The sequence below is a fragment of the Trichosurus vulpecula genome, chromosome 1, assembly GCF_011100635.1.
Source record: "Trichosurus vulpecula isolate mTriVul1 chromosome 1, mTriVul1.pri, whole genome shotgun sequence".
Classification (NCBI taxonomy): Eukaryota; Metazoa; Chordata; class Mammalia; order Diprotodontia; family Phalangeridae; genus Trichosurus; species Trichosurus vulpecula.
This window is the reverse complement of record NC_050573.1, coordinates 545,541,504-545,567,960: the sequence shown is the minus strand read 5'-3', so window position 1 is coordinate 545,567,960 and position 26,457 is coordinate 545,541,504. Positions and strand designations below refer to the sequence as shown.

General features: G+C 40.4%; 1 protein-coding gene across 1 annotated transcript in view; it reads right to left on the bottom strand.

The window, feature by feature from the left end:
• Nucleotides 1–22,522, bottom strand: part of FBXO10 (F-box protein 10) — a 68,419-nt gene extending 45,897 nt beyond the window's left edge. The window contains exons 1-3 of the mRNA XM_036740802.1: nucleotides 21,938–22,522; nucleotides 18,309–19,166; nucleotides 1,205–1,354 (exon numbers count right to left, since the gene is read on the bottom strand). Coding sequence (XP_036596697.1) covers nucleotides 1,205–1,354; nucleotides 18,309–19,166; nucleotides 21,938–22,522 — 1,593 coding nt within the window. The remainder of the gene's footprint in view (nucleotides 1–1,204; nucleotides 1,355–18,308; nucleotides 19,167–21,937) is intronic.
• Nucleotides 22,523–26,457: the final 3,935 nt, after the last annotated feature.

Here is a 26,457-nt window from a genome sequence, read left to right as displayed (position 1 = left end):
GGAACGAGTTTGGCATTCAAAGAAATGATGTTTCCACTTGTTTTTTTAAGCCCTTTCCCACTCTTCAGTCTTGTTATACTTGATTCCTTTCCACAAACTCTTTGATCCAGTGACACTGGCCTTTTTGCTGCCCCTTGCACAGGGCACTCCAGCTCCATTCTGCTCTGGGTATTTTCGTTGGCTGTCCCTCACATCCGGAATGCTCTCCCTGCTCATCTCCACCTCCAGGCTTCCCTGGCTTCCTTCACGTCCCAGCTAAACTCCTACCTTCTACAAGAAGTCTTTTCTGGTCCCCTGTAATGTTGATACTTTTCTTCTAAGACTAATTCCAATTTATCCTTTTTATATGGTGTTTGCACAGTTGTTTGTTTGCTTGCATGTTGTCTCCCATGTTAGACTATGAGCTCCTTCAGGGCAGGAACCATTTTTGCCTTTCTTTATATCCCCAGCACTTAGCATACTCCCTGGCACATGGGAGGTACTTAATAAACGATGCTGACATACTGGTATAAAACCAAATTCACTCTAGTTTCAAAATGCCTATGCAACAAATTACCTTAAGGTAGAACTAAAATCCTAAATATAATTTTCTATAACATTAAATTAACTTTTTACTTGAATTACTGATGTGTCTCTCTAGTATTAAGTGTCCTTATAAGTAGGAAACTTTTCTTTCACCAATACTTTTAACACAGTATGTGTTAAATGCTTACTGAATGAATGAATGTCCTGCAACTGAAATAAAGAAAAAAAAGAATGAAGAAAAATATAAGATAGAGTAGGAGTGAGAAAAAGCCAAACAGGAGAAAGAGTCAGAAAAGAAAGCAACAAAAGAAAGTGTGAGGAGAAGCGAAAACTAGATAGAGTAAATTCTGTGTGTGAGAGAGAGAGAAAGAGAGAGAGAGACAGACAGACATATATACAGAGAGCGAGAGAGATAGATATGTATGTATGTATATACACACACACATATATGTGTGTATATATATATATATATATATATATATGTAGAGAGAGAGAGAGAGAGAGAGAGAGAGAGAGAGGGATGAACAGAGCCAGAGAATGAGTCATGAAACAGAGACAGAAATGGAAAGACTGAACAAATTAACAAATGCAATTTTAAAATGTTAGCAGAAACTAGAAAAGTGTGGTAGTCAAGTTTCTAAAAAAAATTAAAAAAGAAGAAGAGTAAATGGAGTAATACCAGTATGAATGGGTTGGCTCCCTTTCGGATATCCACACCAGCCTCAGAGTTGGAATAAATGTTATTGTCAGCAATCAAGCCTCCTGCTTCCAGGCGCAAAAATATTCCTGATGCTTTGCAATGGTAAATGTCATTCTTTAGCATGATGATCTAAACCAGAAAGAGAAAGTATTTTTTATTGTTCAGTTACAAAGCTCTAAAATGCATGACACAATGAAAAGTCTCGTCCCTTACCAGTTGATATGTGTCTGAATTGTTTTCAATTCTTTTCTTTTAATGCTTCAGTTTAATATGTATATACATGTGTATGCAGGCATAATAAGCATGTGTATGTGCATACATATATGTGCACACACGCATATATATGTATATATAAATAATCTGGCCCTAGCTTCCAAACAAAAGTGTATTTCCCACTCCCCCCCCTCATTCTTTTACTCAGAACTATGGTTTTCTTATCACTCTTTTGTCAATTTCTTGAAGAAAATTGGATCAGAGTTTCATGTTTACTCTGCATTTATCTGTAGGTAGACACATGGAAATATTATTTAAAAACAAAACCAAGCAACCATTTTTTAAAAATCATGCAGCCTAGCTGTGAACTGATAGGACCCCATGGAAATGAAAAGAGTACGAGGGAAGGCGTAGGGAGGGATTTTCTGAGCAAGGGCACTGAAATGAAGCCAGAAGCAAAAGGCTCTTAAAAACAATGGCTGCAGCCTCCAAAACAAAACAAAATACAACACAACACTGTGGAAAACATCAGCAATATTCACTGGCACACTCAATGTGGAGATGTTCAGGAAGGCAATGATTTATTCCGAGTCCCTTTGCCATTTCTATATCATTTTGGAAAACCAGCACTGGAATGGTGAGCTCAATCCTACGCTAATAATTTTTGTTCTTGTTCAGTCACTTTTCAGTCACGTCTGACTCTCCGTGACCCCATTTGGGGTTTTCTTGGCAAAGATACTGGAGTGGTTTGCCGTTTCCTTCTCTAGCTCCTTTTACAGATGAGGAAACTGAGGTAAACAGGGTTAAGTGACTTGCCCAGGGTCATAAGGCTAGTGTGTGACTTACTTTTTGGTTATTAGCATTTCTTTATGGCAGGCATGCCCAGTCCATCATTAGAAGAATAATTTTTAAAAATCTACTTGAGCCTCTACAACTATCCAGTCCCAGGTTAAGCTTCATCTCCACACTCTCAGCCATTTCAAGGACCTTGCCATCTGCCTTTCCACTACTATGTATTCCCACCCCCATCCTTTTCTGTGTAGACTCTTACTCAGCTCCAAACCATCCTAGAACCCATATGGGATGACCCACTGTTAGGAAGACATGTCACTACCAGAGGCACCCACTCCTTTAGCTTCTTCCTTTGACAAGGCTGCCTGGCCACTCACATGGGAGCCAACAGCTCTACAGCCTTTAGGACAAAATACAAACTTCTGTTTGCAATTTCAAGGCCCGCACAATCTGGCTCCCATCTGTCTTTCCAGACTGACTCTACATTATTCCCCCTCACACATCCCAAGCTCCAGGCAATGTAATCAACTTGCCATCCATCATAGATGACATCCCCATTCCCCCTCTCTGCACCTTCATACAAGCTGACCCCAGGTCTGGAATGCTTTTTCTCCTCATTTCCTGGGATGCCTAGCTCCTTTTGGGCATCAACTCAAATGCCACCTCTTTCAAGTGGCCTCTCCTCACTGGGATGTTTGGAATGACCTGGAAGCAGGTCTTGAGGAGGCAGCTGATGGTAACAGTTGGTCTCATCCTAATCCTTAGGCTGCTAAGCATGAGGAAAAACATTAGCAGAGACACTGGTGACTTTGCACGGCACTCCCTCACTTAAATCCAATTCACTTACATGTCATGGCATCACTTCCCTGATGTCATGGTCCTCTTTCAGAATGAAGGACAAAGGATAAGAAACTTGCAAACTGTTCTCTCAGGGCTAGCACCTGTGTCCTCTTCATTTAATGAGAAATGTTAAAACTATAAACCAAAAACACTAAAATCTTTCCTGATCAGTTAGAATTTCTCCCAGCGGTGTTATTATAACTTCCCACAGTTTTAAATCTGCCTTTACTTGATGCTCCTTTAGGGAAATCAAATCATGTTAATTTGCGGAAAAAACCTAAACATTTCAGATTAGGACAGCAAGGTAAAACATGAGTCCATTGTTGCCCAAAGAAACAAACTCTTGAAAAAGAAAGGCTGTTATTGTTGTCAATATTAAATGGCTAACCCTTATTTCTCCTAAGTGGTGCATTTCAGGTCATTCTCCTACTACTAGCTAGCTAATTAGCCACCTAGCCAGCTAGAATTTACATAGCTCTTTAAGATCACAAAGCCATTTATGTATATTATCTGTTTTGATCATCATAATAACCCTGTGAACTAGATGTTATAATAAATCCTAATTTACAGATGAGGAATCTGAGCCTGAGAGAGGTTAAGTGACTTACCCAGGGTCACACAGCCTAACATTCCAAATAGTCTCTTTTATCTACTATCTACTCCACTATCACCTTAATTTCTCTAAAAATAAACTCAGATCACAGGAGTCTGGTTCGCTCAAATGTCCAAAACACCTTGTTGGGCTTGAGTGATATCCTCTAGGGATTTTCAAGCCTTTTCTGTCTAGCTTAACCTTTAAACTTCAATTTTTTCCTGAAAGGTTCAATGATTGCCCATGAAACATGACAGTCAAATCAGGAGGCTCTGCAAATAAGGTAAACCACAAAGATCACAGCAGGAGAACAAAAATATTTTAAGTAAGAGAACAAATTGTGAGCACAAGAGCTTGTTAAAAAGAATGAAACCATACTGAGAGCCTAATTAACCTTGCAAAGTTAACGAGACATTTGACTGACTTCTATTGGGCATAAATGATATTGTCCATTCACAATTCTGGAAATAACTTGGATTAAGGTTGTTAGACAAAGGGCTGGATAAATATTATTTCTGATAGAAGACAAACTCATTTCTGAAAGAGCTGACTTGGTCTTTTCTCCCAAGCAATCTTCAGAATGGGGAAAACAATAGACTGGGTGAAATTCAATTGCAAAGTGATAGAGAGACAAAAGATAAAGCTGTTTGTTCTACACAATATGACATTGTGGTTTAAGAGTGTGGGGAATTTGTTAATGCTCCTGTTTTGTCATGGTAACTCGACTCCAAGGACACTCCAAACTTGGGTGCTGCTCAGGGTCTGAAATGAATTCCTGTGGCATCCTATGGATTTTACCTGACACATAAGACTGTTCCTACTCATTTCTCCACTTATCCAGTCAATTCCTGGGTAAACAGAGTCTATGTTAGGGAAAAATATTTTAATTAAAGTTAGTTCATTCTCCAGGAAGCAAACTAAAAATGGGTCTTATTTAATGGCTGGTTTAAAAAATATTCTCATAGTGTAACAAAATAATAAAATAAAAATAATAAATAATAAAAACAATTTTCATAATAACTTGTATCAGTAATTAAGGCGGGACTTTTTTACTGTTTTCTCTTTTGGAGCACTTATTTAATAAAGTGCCCTGGATGAGTCTGGCCTTTGTTTCTTTGATTAAGTCAGGAGTCTTTGATGACCTGCTTACCTCAAGGGAAAGGCTAGTTTACATAGGTTTGAGTCACATGTTTGTGACACCAGAAGCTTTTAGGTCACATGGGTTTGAGTAGAATGTTGTGATGCCCTTTGACCCTGAACGGGATATATAAACTCAGAGGTTGGCGTTGTGCCTTTGGGGTTCAGTCATGGAAGGAGTGTTGAGACTCTGGGCAAGCCATTGTGACTGCCCCCCCCACCCCGACCCCAGCTTTGCTAACCCAGACCCATTGGTTCTTCTCTGGTAACTGAATTGTGATTTGGTCTGTTTATATTGTCTCTGTAATTTATTTGTATTTGCTCTGAAGTTCAGAGTGCTGGCTTTTTCCCTTGAACTAAATGAGTGGTATATGTATGTTTGATTAAGGTCAGATTGTTAACCTCTTAAAGAAAAGCAGATCAAAAGAACCTGTGCTGGCAGCTCTTGCTGCTGGTCTTGTTGGGTCTTACACGTCAACAGCTGCTGCTAGCCGAATTGTTATGTAACTGGGGATTCACAAATACATGTTTGTTTCAGCCTTGAACAGCTATGAAACTGACAAAGCTAGACCCCTCCTTCCTCTCTGAAAGGGAGAGGGAATTGTCAGAAAGGTCAGAAAAGAGGGAACAGCCATCAGGAAAACTGCAAGCACATTGAAGGGTGGTTGTAGGAAGTGCTGCTATTGGGACACAGGAAGAAATTCCAGTGGGGCCAGTTTTCTTTGGTGGGGGGCAGGGGGAGGAAGGGAGGGGTAGGAGGATGGGACCCTGTGTGCCCTATGAGAAGGAGAGGGGATGGGACTAGAAAGAGACTGCAGCTGTCCCTGTTTGGCATAACTACAAATGGCGAAACTCTTACCTCCCTAGAGGTCTCAATTCACTCTGACTCTTGAGTTTAATTGTGTGTATGTATATCTATGTGTACACACACACACCCTCTCACATAGCCCATTTATTACTTTAATCTGTTTGCTTTCTATCTTTGCTAAATGTTCTCAAAAAGAAATTAGTTTCTCTGAGACAGCAGTTTCCAAACTTTTTGATCTCAGGATCCCTTTATGCTCTGAGAAAATTATTGAGGTCTCTTCTCCAAAGAGCTTTTGTTAATGATGGTCATTAACTACAGTGGTTTTTTTTTTTTTACCATATTAGAAATTAAAACACCTTAGTGTTATTATGAAAATAGTTTTGACTTAGTGGTCAAACTTTGAGAATACTTTTCTAAGATATAGTCATTGTGTGTATGTGTGTTTCCTTGGGGAAAAAGTTAAAGAACTAACTAAACTGGAAACTACAGTCACTCTGGGGTACAGAGAGAAAAGGGGAAAGCTTTTCTATGGTTGAGATCAACAGCTGGGGGCTTGAGATGGACAAAAAGGATGTTTAGTGGTATCTATCATTATAGCTCCCCAAATCAAGGAAAAGATTGACTGAATTTGGACTTACATCTAGAATGAGCCAAGGGCATGACGGAAGAAGAAGGTTTGATAAGGAAGTTCAATCAGAAGGAAGCCCTTCTCTGAGGTAGTGGTCTATGGCAAATCCTCTCCTCCATTGCCTCTCCAAGGAAGGCTTAAAGAGTGCCATCCTGGGCCCCCTTCACAGGGAGCAGAACGGATGAGGGTGATGAAGGGAAAAGCCTGACAGGAAGAACGGAGAAAGAGTGGTTTTGCCTACCCAAGAGAAGACGAGCTAGTTTTCCTTTTCGGTTAAACAAAACCATATCACCATGACCACTGTTAAACTAGTAATAAGAATGTTAATACTAATAACAATAATTCCTTACATTTGAATAACACTTTATAGTGATCAAAGCTTTGTCATTGTTATGACCTCATATGATTCTACAACAACTGGCAAAGCTAAGAAGGCAAGTGGTATTAACATGAATTTTAAGAATGGGAAAAGTGAGGCTCAAATTAGAAAAGTGACTTATTAAAGAGTCCACAGAATCACAACTAGATCTAAAACCAAAGGTCTCTGAACTCCAAGTTCAGGGCTCTTTCCTCTACCACATGCCACCCACACAGGTGACCCTGGTATTTCATTTCTTTCCCGTCAAGTAAACTGTTAAAAACCATGAATGACTGGACGTAGCTTGCTAATGGCTTTTGCGTAGTCTCATTTTAGTGAACAACATGTATCAGAAGAAACATTAAATTATATCTCCCTTGCTTTTTTACAGTAGAAGTGATTCATTCAATCCCTTAATTAAATGGTGAATCAGTCAATCAAGATTTTCTTCCTCATTTTCCTCATAGTCATTTACCGCTGCCCTCACTCATACCAAGGGCAAATGACAGCTAGAATGCAAAACCTGTCCCTCTGGCAATTAAGACCTCACCCAGTAGTGTACCATGATAAGAGTGGACTGGATTAAGCTAAGGAAAGGGCAAACAATAGAGTAAAACCTATCATTAGGGATTCATTCCTGATAACCGCAGATGGGAGACTGAGTCCCCTTCCCTTTAATGGCCATGTTGTCCATGTTACAGCTGTAACATATATAAACTATGGAGGTGGAACAGTTTTAATACAAAGGACAGCTCTAACATGAGCAGGTCCAGGAAAGGCCCGGATGTCAACCCTGACCTTCGTTCTCAAGTCACTAGAAGAATTTCTCATACTATTACTTGTCCTTACAATGCCCCTTGCCCTTACAATACAGTTCTAATAAAAGTCCATCTTACAGAAAGGGAAACTGATTTATACAGAGGAGAAAGGATATCCCCAAAGTCTGTGCCAAAGGCACAGAAATAGGTCTCGATCAGGTCTCTTCAAAGGATCAAGTCCAAACATGAGGCCCTGAATGCTTTCCTAAAGCTCTATTTGTTTCACTAAATAAAGTATATGGACAAACACATAGGGGTTAGGAGAATCATGGAGCCAAAGTTGGAAGGGACTTCAGAGATAATCTAGTCCAACTGGATCATTTTACAGATGAGGAAGCTGAGTCCCAGGAAACTTCAGTGACTAATGCAAGATTATACAGGTAGTACAGAGCAGAGAAGGGATTTGAATCCAGATTTTCTGACTCCAGAACCATTACTGACCTAAGGCTAAGGGCTCTTCCAGGAGAAAGCTCTTTTCGATAGAATATCCAAGACGGTGGTTCAAACGATGTTCTCACCTCCTCTTCCTCCTTCCTAAATCCTGTCATCCCATACCTGCCTTAAATAATGCGGATAACTATCTCAAACTTTTATTTCCCTTTGACTGGTCTTGGTTTAGCTTTAAGGCATAAGAGGAACAGAAATCCTTGCATTTCACCAGTTTCAAAGAGCTGAGCCTAACTTAGCCAAAACTATGAAGTAGGCAAAGTATATCTTACTTCACCAGCCCTTCTGCATCCCATTGTTTTAATAAGGATCTAGCTTGGCTTGATATGATACTCATACAAGGACTACCTGAATTCTAACAGAGGACTCCCAGAGAGACCTAGGCTTAACAAATAGCAATCAATCCTCTGTGGTAGAATTTCAGACACTGAAGTCCCTGAGTAGCTATTGTGGTGGGGATAGGTATCTTCTAAAAGCTCCTCAAATCACACCTTAATGATACAGACTTATTCTGTCTGCTCTTAAGGTGGATTCTCATCACATGGTTTCATTTATAAAAATGACATTTATATAGTATTTTGAATTTATTTGGCTTAAGGTATGATGAAACTATTAAGTACTGAGATGAATGAAAAGCCTGAGAGACACTTTCTGGGTAATTGATAATCAATTTATTAATTAGGCCAACTGATAATCAATAAATTGATGGGCAGTAGTCTTTCTTGCTAACCAAAGATAAAACCATGAGATCACAGAATGCTTAAATACCTTCAGAAAAAGGGGTGAGTGTGCCCAACAGGTGAAAATCAACCCTAACTGGTGAACAATTAATGAGAGGGTAGAGTTTCAAATGAGGAGGTGGGCTGAAAGCCTTCAGCTCCTCCTGCTGAGAACATGGTTTGATCATGAGACTCAGCTACCTCCCTGCTAACTGGGCAAAAAAAAATTCATCTCTATCCAGACCACTCTGGTTAGTTTTCTCCTTCATGAGCTGGGTTAATAAACCATGGCGAGTGGGTGGCAGCAAGGGCATAGACTTTAGGGCTAGAATTCACTTAGATTAGATTCAGTTTATACTCTAAACGGAAGTAAGGTCTTCTGGTTGGGTGAGGTCCTGCCCTAGATCGAGGAGCTGAGTAATCTCATCTATCAGCCTGGTCCTTCAACCCTCTACAGGGGCTGGTCCCTAAATGAAGAAATAAAGGGGAAGAAATCTTAATCCTAATTTAATAACTGGTTATTAATATAACAGAAGAATAATCACTTCTCTTCAATATTATAAGAGCAAAAGAAAACCATGCCTTTTCTACAAGTATTATAGGGATTAGAGCTAGAAGGCATCTTTGAGAGCTAGTTCAACCCCCTAATTTTACAAATGAGGCCCTGAGAGGTTAAGTCACTTGCCTGAAGTCATGCAAGGCCTAGATGTGGACTCAGGTCTTATGACACCAAATCCAGCCGCATTCTTTTCCCTGCCTCTCTAACATGGAACACACAATCTGCTTATGTAATGAGAGGCAGCTATATTTGCTCAAGGAGGTTCAAATTCCAATGAGCATAAAATATTAATTTGGAACTTTTAGGCTACAACTTGCCTACACATAGAAATCTGAGTCAGGCAAATTAGCACTGTGGCTTCTTTCAATGGGAGTCTATTTCATCTCTCAAAATTTATTCAGTCAAAGCTCTGCAATGTGATCACTGGAGTAGGTGGTAGCTATTCTGGCAATAATCACAAGGGAAATACCAAGAGATAAATTTCAGAATTTTATAAATTGTCACACAGATCCCAAAATAAGTTAGGTTTGTAAAGAGTGTGACTACTGTATAAAGAGAACATTAGTGAGCACTGCTTCATGCCTTGAATGCACAATTGGAAGAGCACATGATACCTGCTCATTCAGAAAACCTTCCATGCCCCTTTCCCATTGAGAAAATCTCAGAATAATTACTTAAAGTTCTAAAAAACTCAAGACTGCAGCAATTCTCTGAAACCACTTAGAGAGATCTCTCTATCTTAGGGATAGTGCCAACAACTTTGAAGTTGGAAATACCATATAAAAAGTCAAACTGTCCACTTGTTACAAAAAAGCATTATACATCTAAGCCACAATTGCACAAATATGAAGGACTGCAGATGTCTCCTCAAGCATTCTTGGCCCTATATCTGTCCCTGGTAACTTCACAAAAGCACGAGTGAAAGACAGACAGGGATTTCTAAGCTGACCTCATTTTTTTGTGGTTTTGATAGAGGCTTAGAATGATTTTAAAACTAAATATTAATAGCTGGATAATATGTCCCTAAATCCTATGGAGGCATGAAAGGAATGTGGATTTGATCTCGAGTTTTCAACAATAACCTCTAAAGTAAATCAGATGTTGCCTGTTTTAACTATGAAGAAGGGTGCTTAGCATCGAGTAAGAACAAGGAGACCAAGATTCTGCAGTAAAACTGAAAGAACCCGTTACTTGTGTGACACTCCTCGGGGAAGATACGGGCTAATTTCTAACATGGGAAATCTGCAGCAACTGTAGCACTCTGACGTGGCTTGATCATCATTCAATTTGTCAGCAATTAAAATCAAACTAGTGAAGTAGAAAACATACAAGAAATGCTTCTCTAAGACGCCAGAAAACAGGACAATCTGCAGGAGCAAATGAAATATGCTTGATTCAAGCTGAAAAATAAATTAAAAGCTTTCTGAAATAAACAGATTTCTCTCCTTGATCCATACCAGAAAGGTAGGAGGTCTGTAAAGATGGAAGGAAACATGAAGTAGAGTGGGGGAAGCCCTGGACTGAGTCAGGTTCTGAATTCTAGTCCTAACCTTACATGAGCATGACTAGCCACAGCCTTTCTGCCTCCCCATTTCCCTTAAGCCTAAAGTGAGGAGGTTGGACTAGCTGACCTAAGGCTAAGGGCTCTTCCAGTTCTAATGCTAGTGACACTTTAGGGGGAGCCTTTAAAATGTATTAACCAATCAAATTTATTTCCTATTTGTAGGCAAAAAAATGCCAACTGGGTAACATTACCCCAATTTTTCCAAAAAGAAGTTCACTGGCTCTAAAAAGAAACTCCAAATGAAAGAATCACAGTTTTTCTGAGCCTAAAAGGTCTCATAAATCTCAGCCCCCTCAAAATCCCTTCTACACCATAACAAATGGTCATGCAGCTTCGGCCTGAAGAATGTCAATGAAGAAGAACCCACTACTTTCTGAAGCAGCCCCATTCTACTTCTGGATAGCCCTAATAGCTAAGGAAGTTTTTCTTTACATAAATTCTAAATATGCCTTTTTGCACATTCCACCTACAGCATCTATTTCTGCTCTCTGGAGTGACAAAGAACAAGTCCCATCCCTTTTCCAAATGACAGCCCTTTGTACACTTGAACACAGCTTTCGTGACCTGCTTCCTGCTCTCTTCCCCCCCCCAAAGCCTGCCCTCCGCAAATCTTCTAGCTAAACATTCCTGGTTCCTTCAGCTGATCCTCTTAGCATGAGCTGATAATATGAACACAAAGTCCTTCACAATCCTAGCCGCTCTCCTCTGAATCCTCTCCAGCTTCCTGATGACCTTTCTAGAAGGCAGAAGAACTGAACAAAATATTCCAAAAGTGGTCTGACCAGGGCAGAACACAGAGGTGAGGAGAGGAAATAATCTTCCTTATTCCTGGAAAGAACGCCACTCGGTGCCGCCCAAGATTGCACGAACTTATTTTAATGTCATATTCATGCTTTTTATAAATGTTGAGCTTTCAGTCTTCAAAAATCCTTAGATCTGGGGCAGCTAGGTGGCACAGTGAGTAGAGCACTGGCCCTGGAGTCAGGAGGACCTGAGTTCAAATCCGGCCTCAGACACTCGACACACTTCCTAGCTGTGTGACCTTTGGGCAAGTCACTTAACCCCAATTGCCCTGCCTTCCCCCTTCAAAAAAATAAAAAAAAATCCTTAGATGTTTTTCAGATAAACTGCTAACCATGCCTCCTCCCCATCCCCCATCTTGTACTGTGAAGCTGATTCTTTTTTTACTCCGAGATGTTACAATTATTCCTATTAAATTTCATCTATTTTGGGCCAGTGTCCTAGCTTGTCAAAATTTATTTGGATCTTGATCATAATCCAGTGTGTTAGCTCAGTTCCCTTGTCTGTAAAAAAAATAAAGAAGCTAAATGTGATGGATTCTAAGGTTTCCAGTTCTAAATCTATGATGCCCACTCTCCCATATTTGTTTCATCTTCAAATGTGATTAAGGATGTCAATTATATCAATAAAAATGTTAACTAGCACAGGGCCAAGAATAATTCCCTGGAGCACTCCACTAGAGTTTTCTAAGCTGACATCAAGCTATGACGTCAAGACAATTCTTTGGATCCAGCCATTCAACTAGTCCCCAAACCCACCAATTACACATTCATCTGGCCTAGAACTTTTCATCTTTTCTACAAGAATAGCACGAGACACTTTTGCAAATGCTTTGCCATAATCTAAGTAAATTATATCTATAGCATTCCTCTGATCTCCCAGTTTAGTAATCCTGTCTGTGAAGGAAATGAGGCTAATTTGGTGTGACCTGTCCTTGATCCAAGCTGAATCATTGTCATCACTGCTTTTTTTCCTCAGACTTTCCTGATCATCTTTTTAAAAATATATTCTGGAATTGTGCCAGGAACTGAAGTCAAGTTCACTGGCTTATAGTCTGCAGATTCCATTCTCTTCCCTTTTGTGAAAACTGGGAAAAGCTACCATTCTTCAATTCTGGAGTTTCTCTCTCATTCTTTCACATATCACTAACAGTGGCTCAGCAATCACATCCACCAGTTCTTTCAGCATGTAATTCATCTGGATCAGGGGATCCAAACCAACATCAAGGGCTGATAGTAACCTCTTACTTATCCTGGGTATCAGCTTCCTATTTTAACCTTTTGCTCATTCTTTCCAGACCAAAGAGCATTCTCCTCGGCAGAAAAAAACAGAACCTTCTCATTCCCGTCAGTTAATAAGACCACCCTGAACAGCACTGTCGGAACTCTTCCAGGCATGGGACTCATTGCCTTTCAAGGAAGAACCACTCTATTTTTTAACTATAGTTGTTCTTTATATTAGGCCAAAATCAAGCTCCCTATAATTTCCCTATAACTTGTTTTCTACTAGGCCATCTACATTCCTTCTTCGATTCCATTTCCCTCCAACCTCTCATGCTACTTAAAAAAATAAATTACCTCTTTTTCATCCTTAGTTTGCCTCAACAGCCTCAGCTTATTCTGAGCATTAACACTCTTGACTTTATTCTTATAAGACCATGCAACGCTTTTTTCAGCATCCTCTATTATCTGCTCTTGCTTCTTCCACTTTCTTTTTAAAAATCCACGCTGGTTAGTGTGTTCCTTGTGCATCCACATTGGTCTGTACAGAAAACTCCTTATTCATCTGCTTCCATTCCTTTTATGTATGTTTCTTGCAACCCTTTCTACCTCTATCCAGGGCCTGAGAAAACCAGCTGAGTCAACTGGTTAGTAAGATAATGTCAGAAGAATCCAAATCAGAGAGATACTTATTTTAAGAAAACTGAAGCTCATTTTAGTTTTAGAGTTCTTTATAATGTAGATATGGTTAATCTTTCAAATTTTGTGTATTTCTCTTTTCAATTGATTTTTTTTGGTTTTTGTTCCCAATTTTAAAAATTGAATTAAACTGTATCCAAAAAAGTCCACCTTTATTTGAAATCAACTGGATTTGACTTTAAAAAGAAAAAGAGAGGGAATATTTCTGCTGAGAAAAACCCAAGTTCTTTTAAAAATCTACCTCTTTAAAAAAAAACATTTTAAAACCTCTATTGTTTTTAGGTGGTCTCGATAAAGAACTTTGGGGTTCTTTGGTATTAATAGTACAAAAGATTGAATCTAATATAGAAAATACAGAGCTCTCCTGTGCTCATGAGAGATATCCTCAACACAAACACGTGAACTGATAAAAACTCATCTTGTGTTCAACCTAGTAGGATCTTTAGGGACTGGTTAGTTTCAGTGTTGACATAGCAACATATATTCAGCATCTAGGGCAAGAGAAAAGAAACTGACATAGTCTATGGGGTAAGTCAAGGAACGATTCACTAAGAATCCACTGGTTTAGTGGAAAGAGCACTAAATCTGGAGTGAGGAGATGATCTGAATTTGAGTCCTGATTCTGCCACTCACTACCTGCATGCCTTTGGGCAAGTCACTTCACTTCTCTGGGTCTCAGTTTCCTCATAGGTAAAGTGGCCTCTGAGGCACCTTCAAACTTTAGCTCTGTAATCCTAAGACCTTAAAGATCAGTCAGTCAACAAGTATTTATTAAGCCCCAGACCCTGTGCTAAGCCCAGGGCTCAATGCCAGAATCCCTTTTAACATCCTTGACAGCTTCTGCCTGAACTGTTCCAGTCATAGAACTCACTGCTTCCCAAGGCGTTTGCCATTGTACTTTTGAACTATAGTTTTTCCTTATATTAGGCCAAAATCTATCATCCTATAATTTCAGAAATAAACTGTTTCCTACCATGCTGTCTACATTCAATCAGACCCACTAAGTTTTTGTTTACAACTAAATTATCCATGGTCAGAAACAGTTTTACTATGTTTTTTAAGCAAAAACTTTTTTGTTGCAGGTGTGGGGGGAGGCTAAATACAGTTTTTAAAATCTAGGTTACAAGTTTATTTTCATGTTACATGTTACAGGTTTATTTTTAGAAACTCTTCTGGAACTTCTACTCATTTATAGATCAAAATGGAAGAATCTGAAATGTTATTAAATGATAATGAGTGGTTTATTTTTTCTTTGTTTTAATGAACTGGGAGAGGGGGATAAAGCATACATAAGAATCTATTAATTAATAGCTTGGAAAGGGTAAATAAAATGGTGATATAATTGTGTCTGGGGAGAATTGTGATGTGACTAATCTGTAGAATATAAGTTCCTTGAAGGGGAAGGACTATTAATCTTTTTACCTCCCAGCACCAAGGCACAGCACCTTGCTTCAGGATTGCTGAACTGAAAATTCTGCTACCTCCCTAAAACGCCTTAAATGGCTCTCTATTGGATGGAATACTCTCTGGACTTAGTGATTTAGCATTTCAACATCCAAGTGTATTGGACTCTCTCATAGCAATCCCATTCATTTAGTCCAGTCCCTGAACCACTCCTTTTATGGACCACGCAAGTAGCTTCTAGATGTTTCACAAAGCTCCAACCCAATAGACTTCTCATTTGTTATCATTTATCATCTTTGCCTCCTAAAAAACCCTAGGACCAGTTTCCATGCGTAGTCTTCTATCTCTCCCACCCTTCCACAGGAAATAGAAAGGGCAGCAAACTAACTACTTGTGGTACCATAGCAACCATGGTTAAAAGCAATATTTTGCAGAAATTGTGCATTATTAGCACAATAGAGCATTCTGTGTACAACTGGTTACCTAACAACTAACCCAGAAGCTATCAGTTAGTTCTTCTCTTTTTGGAGGGTGCTTACCACCCTTTATAAGTCCTTATTATCATTTGGTGCCAGCAGACTTTTCTTTATTCCTGGGGATTTCTGGCACAACAACTAAATGGTTAATGAATTTCTTCTAAGGGGTATGAGGCTTTTTTTCCCCCAGATGACACAATATTCCTTCCAAGAAGAGAAAAATGGACTTTCCTCCTTATTTTTTTTTCTAGAGTATCCTCTTGAAGGAAACTCACAAGAGAATCACAAACCAACAGCTGGCGAGTGAGTGGTATCTGTAGCTGTTGGCAGTGAAGCTTTCCTGTACAAGAGAGCTGCTGAAGGGAGAACCTGCTCCATGGCAGCAATTACCTGAAAAGAAGAATTCTCTAACTCTCTCTGGCTAGGAGGGTACTATGGGCTCTTCTGTTTTTTTTCAAGAGGTGACCACCTTCTACTTTCCTGTAAGTCTTATAGAACAACATCCTACAATGGGTAAAGAGAATATGGCTGAGCCAATCATTATGTTGGTTGCTTTGTCTTGAATGTTTAATGCTTCATTTCATTAGATAATTAATTAGTTCAAATTTGCTCCTTGATACCTGGCAGATAGCCCACTTTCCTCATCACCACTAGCAACAACAGCCTCCCAATTGCCACCAAAAGGCAGGTGGTTGTGGGGAACTTAGGAATGGCAGTGCCCTGCAGACCACCTGTCCCACTTCCAATCCAGCTCTCAAAGCCATCATCTGGGGAGGCAACTCTTGGGGTGCAGCCATCCTCACCAATCATCAACAAACACATGCAAGGCAGGCCAGCTGGCCTTGCTGAAGTAGTAGGGTGCCCAGAGGGAGAGACAGGAGGCAGCATCTGCCACGCATATCAAACCACCGCCATCACCAAAACCAGCCTGACTGCCATCTCCCCTTGGATCCTGATGGAGACAGCCCAGGAACATGAACCCAAGAGCCTTGGGAATAGCAATGCTTCCAGCCCAGTATCCTCAACCATGATCTTAGGAAACAGTCCTTGGCATTGTCAAATAGTTCAACATCAGAAACTAATACAATTTTGTAGAAATGGCATTAAAAAGGAAATATTAGCATCTGATTTGCTGCAGTATCTTAAGAACCATGAGACCTTTCTCCCATCAGAATGTGAGCTTCCCACACTTAACACAGTGCTTTACACACAGAAAGCACTTAATAAATGTTTTATTCATTCATTTAATTATTATTACTTTCCTATTCTCTTACACTGAAGTTTTTCCTAAGCTTTGATTAAACTGATTTTTGCCCCAACTCAAACATGGGGAGCCCCTCTTTTTGTTCAGGTGATCAAAAGTTAAAATCTACTCCTTGACACCAGAGGGCCAACTACTCATCTAGGGGCAAATTTCTTCTACTGAGTAGAGAGGCAGCAATCTTTTTAGAGGATAGGGAAAGAAACTGTGTGGAGAAGGGAAGTGGCCACTTAGGATTAGGCCACAAGTGATTAATCTGCTAAAACTTAAATTACCAGCATCAAGATAATACTGTTTGTAACATTTATTTTCATTCTGATGCAAAAAAAAAAATCATCACCTGGAGGCCCCTCCTCTGGTGATTAGCCTCTCCCACCTTAGCTAGGCTGGTCCTCAGAGGACACATATCCTGCCTGTCCCTGGCCCATATTTAGTCTTTGAGCCTGGTAGGACCTGATGGAGCAAGTCCTTCACTAAGATAGTCATCATTTTTGAAGCCCCAGGATGCAGCAGTACTTCCTTCATGTTAACCCACATTCCTCTACTTCTAAACACAGACACTTGAAAAAACCAAATGAGTTAATAAATATGTAAATAGCCTTAAATTTGTAAATTCCCTTATTCCTTTCTACTAAGGGAAGACAAATAGTAGAGTGCTAAATTTGTCTAAGAAAAAAGCATTAGTTCAAAGTCATCTGCATAAATATTAGTGGATTTTGAATTTGGGGCAAAAAAAGATTATCAATTTTAGCATTTTAGACACAAGTTGAGTATTAACTTCCTGAACTACACTCTTATATAAAGCAGTTTCCTCCAGATTTGAAAAGGGCAGGTTATCATCACTTTTAGAAGGAAGCCCATACAGAACTCACCAACGCCACAACTGACTGTGTGAAAAAGTACCACAGTCCTCTGAATATGTTATAGGGTTGGGTTAGAGGGTTTTCTGGGGTCATTTCAGGGGTAGCTTTAGGGTTATGTTGGGGTAGAGGGGTTCCCCCTAAGTGATTCACTAATAAGAGTGATTCTCAGCAGCACAAGGAAACCACTCAGAATGGCTTTGAGTAACTTAGTAACAAAGGCAGCTCAGGGGGCTATGTCATTTAAAAGAGACCTTGACTAATCAGTGACACTTTGTTTCACTGATTCTACTGGACCTGGGTTAGAGTAGTAATGTGTGCTGACCATATGAAAATCTGTATTTATAAGACCAGCCTTCCTGGTACAGCAGGAATCAGGTTTCAGACATCAGGAATGCTGCCTAGACCACATCCTTCCTGCCTTCCTGAACTCTTGAAGGTGCTCTCTGAGTGTGGACAGAATTAGGTATGGCCATTCTGACCCCACTGGATTTTCCGCTGAAGGCAACGAACACATGAGTACTCATTGACCTTCACAACTGCTCTAAATTTCTCAACGACATTCTTTTAAAAAAATTATGGACATGGACATGTTTTCTACATGAGTAATGATGGAAGAGAGCATAACTGGGAAAGCAAGCAGACCAAAAGAAATGCAACACATACATTTAAAAAGTACCACTGAAAAAACTGAGTTATCTAACAAGCCCAGTGACACACCAAGCACTCACTGCACATAGATGTTTTTATACATAGGTCCCTCAGGTAAATCAGGAGTCAGGTATCTGGAAACAGGCAAACAATTAGACTCAATTGATTAAAAACTCATCTTAAGGACTCAACTTTTGCTTGTTTACAGATGTGCATTTGAACACTTCTCACAGCACCTTGCTATTCTGCACGCACCGGACAGCATACACCAGGTCCCTGAAGACATTCCCTTCCATCTTGGCACGGCCTTGGGAGCAGACAAAGACGCCCCCCTTCCCATCTCTGAACAGGCACTTCCTAATGAGGCAACCCTGCAAGGAACTGGCGAGGGACTGAGCCTCACTGTCTCTCTGAAGCTCCTGGTGCAGGGTTTTCAATTCGAGGCCATTCTGAAGGTTGGACAATTGAGTGGTCTGCGGCCTGCTGAGCAGAGACCTGGCCAGTGTGTGGCTCAGACTGGGCGCCTGGTGGGAGAGTCTGTACACAAACTGGTCTTCAGGTTCGTTTTCACTGCTAGAGTTCTGGCTGCTGTCACTGGAGTCGGCATCATAGGTAATCCCCTTCCTGTCCCTGGCGGGGCAGAGGTCCCTGCTAATTTCATTCTCCTTCTCAAAGTCTTTCTCACATGCTTGTGGGGGTTTTGAAGTCATAAGGAAGTTACTCTGGTCTTCACCTATGACAATCTCACAGGTCCTTAAGTTCACTGTGGGCAGATGCCCTAAGCTTTCTTGGTTTGATGGGTTAAAAGGTGCTGAGTCTTGGGCAGCTGATAAAGCAGATGAGGACTTGACCATGCCCATCAGATGCTTATAGGCCCAGTTCCTGTCAGAGGATGGATGCCCTTCCACAGTCACTGAGGCAATTTCACTCCCAACAAACTCACAATTTTCAAGGACACAAAGGGCTACACTGTGAAGGCTGATGCTGGCTTGATTAAAGGTACAAAATTTAACTTGGCAGGTTCCTGGAGCATGAATCTGCAACTGCCCATTCTCAAAGTTGCAGTTATCAAATTGGACATGACCTGAAGATACCTAAAAAAGGAAAATAAGAAAATGAAATTGCAAAGCAACTAGGGATTTCCCTGCCTTATTTCTGATCTCCTTCTGCCTTCACAAAGGATTTTTTTCTTTCAAATAACTAATGAATTATGTATTTCTTACCAACTAATGAAGCTCTGAAGCCCAATCCACCTCTCACACCCATTAGAATTGTACTTCAGCATGACTTTCCTGGTCCCACTTACCACTGCTAAGTATCAACTTAGTATCAACAAGTATCAACAAGAGACACATTTTAAACTAAATGTATGTGTCTGCCTCTCTCATCACATCCCTCTACCCTAAGTACTAATGGGCACAAACGCCACCTTCAAGAATAGAACAAACAGAATATAACATTAGCCCTTTCCATACAACTGGGAGTCCTTGTAGTAGTTTTGGAACTAGGGGATGGAATAATTCAGAGAAGCAGTGATGATGGTAAGGGGGCTCTAACAGAGGTATTTCAGGTTACCAGTTTGAACACAGAGATTCCAGGAGACTTCTTATTTTTTGTAATTCATATCATAGAACTGTCCAGTCTTGGGTAGTTGATAAAGCAGAAGAGAACTTGACTAGGCCCATCAGATGCTTATAGGCCCAGTTCCTGTCAGAGGATAGATGCCCTTCCACAGTCACAGAGGCAAAATTCAAAAGAATAGTATCGGGGGAGAGTGAGAGTGGAAGTACAATCCCCTGGTACCCAAGTGGAGCATCTTGAACTCTTTGGGCAGGGTGCTTTGGAGAGGATGGGGGAATAGGAAAAGGACCTATCCATTTTAGAGAACCCAGCTCCAGTTAACTCCCATTACAGTGAGGTCACTCAAAGCCTTGTGGGTCTGGTTCTAATAACAAAAACAATAATAATACCTGACATATAGATTGATTCAAGAATTACAGAACTCTACAGCTGCAGTGCCAAGGCAATATTCACAGCGCCTATGGTGACTATGAATATGCCAGTGTAGTTCTGAATCGCAAAACATAACAGACTCTCTACATGGAAGCCAGAGCTAAACCATTTACTCAAACACCAGAAAGCCAAATCTATCATAGCAACAAAGAAATCTATACACATTAGCAATGCAGGGGGCACCGCCATCCCCGAGCCTTCCCTCTGTAAGGGACTTCCCACGAACGAACACCCTCAAGCAAAAGGCCCTTCTCTCACTCACAGCTAGCTGCCTTGCTTCTCTGCTTCCTTCCCCAGCTCGGACTGCTCTGACCAACTTCCTCTCAGCTCTGCTGTACCCTTCCTGCTCCACTCCCACCACAGGCTTCATGGGACTCAAACTCAATAGGCTTCCGTGTGACTTAAGTAGGTCAAATGGGCCTATTAATGGATGGGAAAGATCTTTCCATCTGCATTAACAATACATTCAATACAACAGCTTCAACTAAGCTTGGGATTGCCAAAAACTGCTTCAAGGATTGAGCATTCAGATTCAGGGAGACTCCCACAGCAGAGCACTGTCATGGGCACCTGCTAGAAATCTTCATTTTCTATGAATTGACCATTCTTGCCACTGCAGAGCCTTGAGTAAAAGCATTAAACTTTTCTGATACCTAAACCTGGCTAAGAAGCAAAATAAGATGAGAACTGAGTGCTTTATTTTTTTAAATGAATTTTAAAATTTTATATTAACCTCTTTGAGATATTTGAATCATGAGATCACAGACTTGGTTGAGGTCTGAAGAGGTCATTTAATTTAGGGAGGTCCATAAAACATGCATCCATTTTTAAAAATTCTTCATGAGTGATTAGAAGCCCTATTGATGTGTTCTAGTATTTAATCATCTTTGCTGCCATTAAAATTTTCCTTTATGGCCAACTTAAATTTTCATTGCTATCATTTAAGTTCATTTATTGTTGGCCCCTCCTTGTAAATGAATAACCTCTTTGGAGGATAAGTGAGGTCTTCACATACTGGAAAAGAGTTATTGTTACCCCTTGCTAACTTCTTTTTTAGGCAAAAAAAAATGTCAATTACTTTATTTGTACTCATACTTTGTAGGGAAAAAAAAACTCAACATTTGTCTCCAGGTCTTTGTGTCAGCTTTAGGAGGGTTTAGTGGTCCAAATGAAACAGATTAGTGACACAAACTTTCTTCTTCCAGATCAGTTAGGTATATATTATGTGATTTAGGAAAAATCATTTAGTTTCTCTGAATGTTTCTCTCAAGTATAAAAGGACTGCTGACAACTAAGTGATCTAGAAATCTTTTTTAGTCACAATTTCCAATTTCCTTCTTTTCCTATGGTTTTAAAGAATAAAATTTGCCCCAAAAGAGACTATTCTGGATTTCTCTACCCTTCCTTCCTTCCTTCCTGATTGTAGTAGATAATGAGATAAAAATGGATAATGAAAAAGCCAGAGGACAAAGTAAAATGGATGGGAAAAGAAAGAAGGGATGTGTACAATCCACACATTAGCATACTGATACTATTTATATAGCACTCTAAGGTTTGCAAAGTGCATTATAAATATTATCTCATTTAATCCTCACAACACTCTTGAGAGGTAGGTGCTACTATGATCCCCACTTTACAGGTGAGGAAAGTAGCGCAAAAAGGGGTCACACAGCTAATATGTATCTGAGGCTGGATTTGAAATCAGATCCTCCCGACTCAGATTTAGCTCTCTGTCCGCTGCCTCTAACCATGAATAAGAAAGAAAAAGCATGAACTGTCCCTAGAGCTGAAGATTAAGATTAGAAAAATGAGTATCTGGGTTTGTATGATCTCAGTCTTGCTCCACACCCACCTTGTACATAACAGGGCTGAACCACACTGGCATGAAGACAAGATTGCACAGCCGGGTTGTGGCACAGTGCTGATCCACACAAACCAGCAGAGCCACATCTCCAAGCTTTCCTTGGCCCATGATCTCCACAGGCACGTTCAGGATAATTTCGCCCTGCTCCTCATAGATGCCTGGTAATAGCACAATCTTATCATAAATGTTGGCTGAGGTCAAGGCACTGCCCAGGTTGTCAAACTCACAACCAGGTCCAACATAGAGAATGCGCCGGTCCTTTCTCCGTCGGAAGAGATAAAAACAGTTAGAAGACTCTAATTCCTGGGCATTTTTGGTCCACGTCTTCGCAGCCAAGTAATGCTGTTTGAAGGCTTCTCGCCAAGACCGAGGCTCCACATCAGGCTGATTGGGCCAATTGGGATGCCGGCACTCGACGCATCTCAGGCACAGCTGGCGCCACCTGGTGCTGTCCAGGCTGAGGATGAGTTCATACCAGGCCTTGCACACGAGGCTACAGCGGCCAAGGTCGGGAAGTCGCATGTAGGCTAAGATCAGGCGCCACAGCTCCAGTGGAAGACCACTCACCTCCATGTCACCTGGGAGATGGGGAGCACATACAGAGGTCAGACATAAAATAAGACCGTCAGTTTTTAGGTCGACAGTTCAGTTTTCCTTTTAACTTTGCTTGAGGTCTATTTGACCTAGGAACACAAAGAAAGCCCGCGTTCCGTTCTCAATTTAAATAACTTAGAGGAAATGTAGGAATAACAGTAATAATAATAAACATTTATAATGTGCTGGGCACCGGGCCAAGCATTTACAGATATCACCTCATTTGAGCTTTACAACAACCCTGGGAGGCAGGTGCTAGTGTTATCTCCATTTTACAGATGAGTAAACTGAGGCAGAAATTTAAGTGACTTTCCTAAGATCACACAGCTAGCATCTGAGACTGGATTTGAACTCAGATCTTTCTGGCTCCGCGCCCAGTGCTCTATCCTCTATGCCATCTAGCTGCCTGGGGTCAGCTCCTGGGTCTCCTCTGACATTAGGAAACTGACAGCTACATGGAGAGGGCCTGCCATGGTCATGAGAAACTATGTCCAAAAAGTTCTATGGCATGTTCGAGTGAAAGGAGCTCCCTAAATAAAAATCATTTTTATTCATAATAATGACTATTTAATTTGTATTTTCTTACAATTTTCCATGATAATTTTTTCCATGTGTTCTACTTCTCCAACAAAGACAAGTTGCACTGGGTCTTCCTTTCCAAAAACCTAATTGAATTGCTTCTCCCAAACATCAATTATTCAGATTCTGGATTCACCCTGGATTGCCAAGCAACAGTAACTGGCATAGAATTGCCAATTCTCTTAGCACAAATACTTAGAGATCATCTCTTGGGGACACATCTATGTTTCATCAATCCCAATCTCTTTCCTATGCTAGACAAAGAAACAGGCTGGTGGAAACAGTTTTAAAAGTATGGGTGTGTGTGTGTGTGTGTGTGTGTGTGTGTGTGTGTGTGTATGAATTTCCAAGGTATCTAAAAATGGGAAAAATACTAAATGAATCATAGATCACATAATTACCCCCAGAGGGAACTGAGAGGGAACTGATAACTAATGATCTGAATTTTCTTATGTCTATAATGATTTTCTTATGTCTATAATGCCTTCATGAGATTGATCTACATTCTATCAAAGGTGGCTTGAATGAAATATAAAAGGAAATTGTCAGGATTTCTTGCAAATTATTTTCATCATATCTAGCCTGTCTCTCTCCTGAACCCATACTACCAACTAGCTATTGGCTATCTCCAACTGCATATTCCAAACTTGGCACGTCCAAAATGTAACTCATTATCTCCTCGTTCCTGTCCCTACCACAAACCTTTCTAATCTTCCTAACTTTCCTACTTTTGTTGAGGGCTCTACCATCTCCCAGTCACCCAGTCTCACAACCTCACTCATCCTTGACTCCTTCCTCTCATACATCCATTCAGGTGCCAGTTTTTCTTGATTCTACCTCCACACTATTTCTCACATCTGTCCCCTTCTCTCAACTTAGACAACTACTACTCTGGCTAAGGCCTTCATTCCTATTGCTAGGATAGGCAATTTGCGATAGCCTTCAAATTTGTCACTGTCACTCCCTTCCCCAATCCACACAGTGGTCAGACTGATATTCCTAAAGCAACATTACCACCCTCTGCTCAACAAGCACCAGACTGCTTCTTGCCCCTAGGATAAAAGGCAAAGTCGTTGGGCCTTTAAAGCCTTTCACTTTCTGGCTCCAGCCTATTCGTCTAGGCTTATTTCAATTTATATTGGATAAATGAAAAAGCATTTATTAAGCACAGGTTACACGTCACACACCAGGGACAAAAGCAAAATAGATTCTGTCTTCAAAATGTTTACATTCTTTTTTTCCTGGAGTAAAGATAAACTTTAATTTTATAGCCAATTAAGAACTTAGTATCCAGAAATATTATATTATCCTAACCAGTTCCATGCCAGGAGTACATACAACTTTTAAATTACTTCTTTTTTAAAAAATTTATAAAATGTTTACATTCTAATAGAGAGAACACATATATGGGAATGGTGGCAAAGGAAGGGTGCTTTGGTTTGAGAAATCAAAGGGATGGTGAGAGGAGCGACACAGGAGTTGATTGAGATGGTCTTTCCAGTAGTAATGACAGTATTTGTATCCCTAGCACTTAACATAATAAATGCTGTATCAGCATCATGCTTTATCATTCAAAGTAGGAGGGGCAAGGGAAGAAGATGGCAAGAAGATGGTCCAAGTAGACAGCTGGGATGAAAAGTATGATCTGGGGCCATGTGATGCATTCACCAATCTGGACGGTGCGGGACACCAGGGAAGGAGACCTATAAATGAGAAGGTCAAGCCCTCCAGGGTACAGTCTCTGAAGATCTGGAGGGTGCACAGGACAGAGGTGGCTGCCATATTGCTGGAGTGAACTGTTTCAGCCAAGCTGCTCTGCTTACTGTCCCTTGTATGCCATATTCTTTCTCCCATCTCCTTGCCTTGCACAGGTTGTCCCCCATGCCCAGAATGCATGTCCTCCTCATCTCTGTCCCTTACAGTCACTGGCTTCCTTCTAATCTCAGCTCAAGTGAAACCTCCTGCAGGAAGCCTACTGTGATTTTCCTCTCCCCTGTTGTTGGTGCCCTCCTTTCAGAAATTACTTGACGTATTTATTCTGTATTTGAATTTCTGTGGAGAGAGAGAGAGAGAGTGAGAGAGAATGTGTGTGTGTGTGTGTGTGTGTGTGTGTGTGTGTGTGTATGATTTCCTTGCAATGGAACGTAAACTACTTCAGTACAGGGGCTGTTTTTTGTTTGTCTTTGTAACCCCAGAGCTTAGTTCAGTAACTGGCACATACCAGACACTTAATAAATTGTTTGGTGAATATTGAATGTTTGATAGCAGATCATATTTTCCCAGTAACACAATTTTCTGAAAGAGGCAAAGAATGTAAGATCTCCCTGAGCTCAGTGACTTCTACACTTTGATGGATCTATGGTCTCACTGAAGTAGTTATATCTTCTAATGGTATAGACCACAACACAACCATATCTCCAAGTGTGACTACTCTTGTTCATTTCCTCTCATGTGTTCCCCACAGGGCATCAACCCTACATAGCAGGAGTCTTCCTTTAAATCTCTGAGCAAAATGCAGCCTTAAAGGTTCTCTTCCAACAAAATGTCTCTGGTACATATGTAAAGATTACACAAGATTGCTTGATGGATTAAATCCCAGCAATAACTTTGTTCAATAATCTTCTGATTATAAATATTGAACAATACATAAAAGAGGGAAATGTATGTTTAAAGGTGATCACCATAGTCATGGAGTGTATCCAATGAGTCCATACGAAAGAAGCATTCTCATTAGGAGATAAAGTCCTCTAGATGCCCTTGCTTGGGGATGAATGTGCTATTGTGCTACTGAATCAAGCCTCAGAATACTACTGAGCACCCTCAATGAGATTCAGGGCCACTTATAAGAGATAGGACAAAGAAGTCACTTAAAAAAAAACAACAGATGAAGAATATTTATTTTCTTTTTTCTTGTTTTTTTTCTTTTTTCTTTAGTATTTTTAGTTTTCAGCATTGATTTCCACAAGATTTTAAATTACAAATTTTCTCCCCATTTCTACCCTACCCCCCACTCCAAGATGGCATATATTCTGATTGCCCTGTTCCCCAGTCAGCCCTCCCTTCTGTCATCCCACTCCCCCTGCCCTTTTCCCTCACTTTCTTGTAGGGCAAGATAGATTTCTATGCCCCACTGCCTGTGTATCTTATTTCCAAGTTGCATGCAAAAACAACTTTTTTTTGAACATCTGCTTCTAAAATTTTGAGTTCCAAATTCTCTCCCCACTTCCCTCCCCAACCACCCTCCCTAAGAAGGCAAGGAATTCAACATAGGTCACACATGTATCATTATGTAAAACCCTTCCACAATACTCATGTTGTGAAAGACTAACTATATT